The following is a 5,767-nucleotide window of genomic DNA, read 5'->3' on the forward strand; positions in this document are numbered from 1 at the left end:
GAGACATTATCTATTGAGACACACGTTTAAAGTAAGAACTGACCAGCAAGCTCTAAAGCACCTTTTGGAACAGAAGATTGGAACTCCTTTTCAACAAAAGTGGATAACAAAGCTATTAGGCTTTGATTTTAGTGTGGAATACCGTAGTGGGAAAGGAAATAAAGCAGCAGGTGCTCTATCCAGGTTACCAGACCAGGGGATTACTACAGAACCAGAAGGGGTTATGACTAACTGTGGAGAAGCCAAGGCCATTAGTATGGTTACTGTTAATTGGTGGGAAGGACTTCGTCAAGTATACAACCAAGATCCCCAGTTGCAACAGTTGCTCAACCAATACCATTAAGGTGATCTTGATTCCCTCAAGTATCATGTTAGAAGGGGGTTTTTATTCTACAAAGGGAGGCTTCATTTGGGAACCTTAAAGATGCAGCAGGAGCAAGTCATGCAGCAATTCCATAGTAGCCCTATGGGAAGGCATACTAGTTCACAGAAGACTCACTCCAGACTTAAAAGGGAATTCTTTTGGCATGGTTTGAGAAAGGAAATCAGAAAATTCATTAGAGAATGCGAGGTATGCCAAAGAAACAAAACAGAGAACCTCAAACCAGCTGGGGCTTTGCAACCTCTGCCGATACCAAGTAAAGTATGGGTGGATATTAGTATGGATTTCATAGAGGGGTTACCGTTGTCTAAGGGATACAGTGTAATCATGGTGATCGTAGACAGGTTCAGCAAGTACAGTCATTTCATACCCATAGCACATCCATATACAGCAGCAACAGTAGCAAAGGCATTTATGGAAAACATATTCAAACTACATGGTATACCACAAAGTATAGTCAGTGATCGAGATGCAATATTCACAAGTAATTTTTAGAAAGAAATCTTCCATTTAAGTGGAACCAAGTTACTAATGAGTTCAGCATATCATCCTCAAACCGACGGGCAGACAGAGATAATGAACAAATAGCTAGAAGAGTACCTCAGGTGTTTTACTAGCGATAGACCCAAAGATTGGGCCAGTTGGCTATCCATAGCCGAGTGGACATACAATACTTCAGAGCACTCCTCCACGGGGTTTACTCCTTTTGAGATTGTTTACGGACAATAACCACCACGGCTCCTTCCATATGAGCCTGGGACCACGGCGGTGCAAGCAGTTGAGGACGAAATGAAAAGTCAAGATTTTATCCTTACCCTGGCACGGGAAAACCTGCAAGAAGCTCAAACAAGAATGAAATTATATGCAGATAAAAAGAGAACAGAGAGGGAATATAGCGTGGGGGACTGGGTCTATTTGAGGTTAAGACCCTACAGACAGATGACAGTGGCAGTGAGAAGGAACTTGAAGCTTTCTCCAAGGTATTTCGGGCCTTTCCAAGTTATTTAAAAAATTGGAAAGGTTGCATACAAGCTCGATCTACCCAAAGATTCCAAAATTTATCCAGTATTCCATATCTCCTGCCTCAAGAAGAAGATTGGAACTCAATTAAACCCTAACCCTAAGCTACCGACAGTAATGGAAGAAGGTATGCTGACCCCTGAACCAGAAAAAATATTGGATAGAAGGCTCAAGAAAAAGGGAAATTGAGTAGGAGTTGATTTTCTAGTTCAATGGAAGGGAGCTAACGAGGAAGATGCCACCTGGATAGATGGAGAAAAGCTGAGACAGACCTATCCCGAACTCGTGAGCGAGTTTTTCTGAAGGGAAAGGTTATGTTACACACCCAAAGTATTTAAGTAAAATGAGTCCACGTAAGCTAAGGAATTACTTAAGGGCATTTTTCAGTTATGCATATTTTCAATTCAGCAGTTATGTAATTTATTATTTAAGGCAATGAGTCAGTTATTTTCTATTAAATGCTAATTAAGAGAGTCAGTTATTTACTATTTATTGCAAGTATGTAAAATGCCTATAAAAGGCCTAATATTAGAAATAAAGGATATCCTTTGATTTGAATTTTAACTCTGCCGTGTGCATCAGTGGAGGTTTTTCTGGCTCCTCAAATTGCCAGAATTCATTTATAATTCTTGGGGCCTAACAGATGATACTTAAAATCTATTTGTCTGCTCCAAACAAGCAAGGCATGGAGGCAGGCACTTCGAGACTACTACAACAATCAGTATGAGCACTTGGTTGCACCCAAAAACAAAAATAATTTCAGCATCCAAACAAATTCAATTCCAGTAGAAGGAAGATCCTAGTCACAACAGATAAGATTGAATCTCAGTCCAACTTACAAATGCATTATAAATTAAATAATTATGGATTCTATTTTCACATGACAGAAAAAAAAAAAAAAATTTTAAATGAATTCTAAATCAAGAGAATAATAGTTAAGATTGTTAATTTAATTCAATTATATAAAACACTTCAAGGATTGGATTGTCTAATCCCACACGCTATAAATACAAGCCTCGACTCTCATTATATAAAACAACCATTTGGCTGATCTCCCTAAGACTAAGCTTCATGATAGATAAATAAAAAATCTCATGGCTGATTTCACAGCAGATTTGCAAAGCTTTAAGCCCCTATTTCCTTTCTTAGATATTGATGCAAGCATGGCAGCAATAAACCAATTCACAGAAGGAAACCAGGCTATCCAGCTAGACAATCCAATCAAGAATAATTTTCACAGTTTAACGCCTTTCACTAGTAACAACTTCTTTAGCCATCAAGCACCAGAATTCCATGGAAACTTGGCAGGGAGTTTTCTTCCTGGTAGTTTCCATCAAAATGACCAAAATGTTATGCCTGTTTCTCAGACTTTCACCATACCTGCAAAGGAAAGTGAATTCCAAGAAAGCAAGAGAAGAGCGATGGATGTGTCTGAAAGCAGTTGTATGAACTCATATCCTCGAGTTTCTGAAAGCGGGAGTAAAAAGAGAAAAGTAATAATCAAATGAACTGTTCAACTTCTTCCTCTCTAGTTCTTGTTTAATTTTTGAGTTTGCTTTTTGTTTATTTGTTGGATAATAGAATCTTATGAGTTGATTCTCTGGTTTTTTGTGATCACAGAGCTCAAGAAGAGGAAAGAGAGTGAAAAGCAATGAGGAGGAGGAGGAGAAAACAAGAGAAGTTGTTCATGTTAGAGCTAGAAGAGGTCAGGCCACTGACAGCCATAGTTTAGCAGAAAGGGTACATTTACATACTTTTCAAACGCTCAAAAAACAATTTTGATAATGCATTTTATATTGACCATTATGGGAAATGATGAATTTGGTTGATGAACCACAGGTTAGAAGAGGAAAGATCAATGAGAGACTAAGATGCTTGCAGGATATAGTCCCAGGCTGCTACAAGGTCAATATTTTATTTCCAGTTGAAAAATAAATCTTCTTGCTAATTTTATCTATTTAGTTGGTTTTCTACACAGACTATGGGCATGGCAGTAATGTTGGATGAGATAATTAATTATGTCCAGTCCTTGCAAAATCAAGTTGAGGCGAGTTGACTCTTTAAAGTTCATAGCAAAACATATGCTACTGTCAAAAGTTGCCTTTATCACTACCCTGACACTGACAATTCTCTTGGTTTTTCAACTCAGTTTCTGTCTATGAAGCTCACTGCAGCAAGCACGTTTTATGACTTCAATGCAGAGACAGATGCCATTGAAACAGTGCAGGTGCTTAAATATTTTATCATAGTCTTCTTATGCTTATAATATAATTAAATGTTGAATGTTATAAAAATTTCAGAGGGCAAAAGCACAAGAGACAAAAGAGTTACAAAGAGCAATGAGAGAAGGATCCGGAGGACTTGCACAGTCCCACTCATCATGGCCCCTTTGACTGTAATTTTTGGATGCTATTCCTTACTGCCATACATCACAAGAAGATGCTCTATATTTCAAAAATATTTTTTATTGTATCAAAATTAGATCCCTAGCAATGTATGTGTAATCGTTCAATATGACTCAAACTTGTTTGGGAATACAATTTTATTGGCAGAATCCTTCTTGAGTACTCGTTTCTTTTCCTTAGCTTGTATATCTTTGAGTTTCTTTGATTTTGCAATTTTCCCTTTTTTTTGTTTGCCCAATGGATACTGTTTATTGCAATGCATGCGGACGGCCAATAAAGCTTCACCAAATTAGATGAAGACACAGAATTTAAGAAAATTTTCGTCTGTAACCATCTTCCATCGTCAAAGCAAAGCGTGGAGTACTCTAACCTAAAAGGCAACATAAAGTGTGAGGGTACTGCCGCTCGATCGGTCCTCAAAAATAAAGATTTTGCTCAAACGTGGGTGGCGAGTCTGACAACATAAATATATCAGTTGTCCCATATCATCCAAAGCAGGATTAAACATGATTCATCTTGATTAGACTATAATTGGTTCTGTTGAATGTATGTGATTACCACAAAGTTGTTGTCATGTGGCCAATAATGATTTAGACTGAGGCCATAAGGAAAATTCATTATTTATTGGTGTCGGCATTGAAGGTTATTTCATGCTTTATAGTCCTGGCGAGGCTCATTCAAATTGATGTTCATGATGGTCAGTAATATCAAGGATGAGTAACTTTCTCTACTAATGAAAGATATAATGCTTGTCCCGCTACTTGACTGATGGTGAAAAGACGTTGAATGAACATATTTTTATTATGCTCAAGGACTTGCTTTTGTGTTAGAAGCAATGGTTTTGGGTGTTGTATTCATGATGATGAGCTAATAAAGGTGCCTTACACAGGGTTTAATAAAGGTGCCTTATACAGGGTTTAAATTCTCATGGTACAATGTTCAACAGGAAGGGGATGCTATTATGAAGAAATTAGATTGGATTTTTGGTAACCCTTCTCTTTTCTCCTTTTTACTGCATGCTCACTCTAAATTTTTACTACATCCATAATAGTGTTTTGATGTAAGTTAAAAATAATTTTAAAAAATAAAATAATATTATTTTGATATATTTATAAATAAAAAGCATTTTAAAAAGCAACTGTAACCATATTCTAAAACAGGCTAGCTTGATATTGATATTTTTATAAGTCAAGTTCATTCTCATTTTAAATTACCAAATTTATAGGTTGAACATGATGATTTCTTGGATATAGTAGGAACAGTTTGATGATCACAAGTCAATGGCAACTCTATATACAAATTCATTTCCAATCGATGCTTGTTGTAGCCTACGTTTAAGACATTGCATCACCACCACACTAGTCAAATATCTAGCAGGGTGGCTAAGGAAAGATCCAGTGGACTACAACTCAAGTTTTCCTAATAAAACTTCTAGTTCTGAGGAGCTCTTTATTGTTGAAAGGGATCTTTTCAGAAAATACTTTCAATCATGCAAAGATGAGAAGGCCTTTTACAAACAAAGGTCTAGGATTCAATAGCTTTAGCTTGGTGACAAGAATACTAAGTTCTTCTATAGATCTCTGATCCACAAGGCGATCAGAAATATGATTTATGAGTTAACTGATGGGGTAAGGATTAAGGTTCATGATCAGCAAGGTATTGGTCAGTTGCAGCTCATTACTTTTCATAACCTCCTAGCAGCCCCTCCGTCCCCACCTAATTTAGATGTTTCTAGATGTTATTCATTTACTATCTGTGATGCCCTATTTTCTGTCTTAGTTATAGATGTTGTTTATGAGGGTATTAAGATAGTCTTGCTCTCTATACCAGATGACAAGACACCTAGGCTAGATGGCTTCACCTTTTTTTTTCTTTAAAAAGAGTTGGGTTATTATTGGGGTGGATTTCATAGCTGTAATCCAATATTTCTTTGATCATTGTACTCTCCCCTAGTGTATCA

At 36.9% G+C, this 5,767-nt stretch overlaps 1 protein-coding gene across 1 annotated transcript; it reads left to right on the forward strand.

Annotated features, from left to right (window-relative positions):
* The first annotated feature begins 2,420 nt into the window (after positions 1-2,420).
* Positions 2,421-3,969, forward strand: LOC133675087 (transcription factor BEE 3-like). Its single transcript, XM_062096363.1, has 6 exons — positions 2,421-2,895; positions 3,023-3,142; positions 3,242-3,307; positions 3,381-3,449; positions 3,552-3,629; positions 3,703-3,969. Exons 1-6 carry the CDS (start codon positions 2,497-2,499, stop codon positions 3,793-3,795), a joined length of 825 nt encoding a protein of 274 aa, XP_061952347.1. The 5' UTR covers positions 2,421-2,496; the 3' UTR covers positions 3,796-3,969.
* Positions 3,970-5,767: the final 1,798 nt, after the last annotated feature.

The sequence above is a fragment of the Populus nigra genome, chromosome 16 (assembly GCF_951802175.1).
Source record: "Populus nigra chromosome 16, ddPopNigr1.1, whole genome shotgun sequence".
Lineage (NCBI taxonomy): Eukaryota > Viridiplantae > Streptophyta > Magnoliopsida > Malpighiales > Salicaceae > Populus > Populus nigra.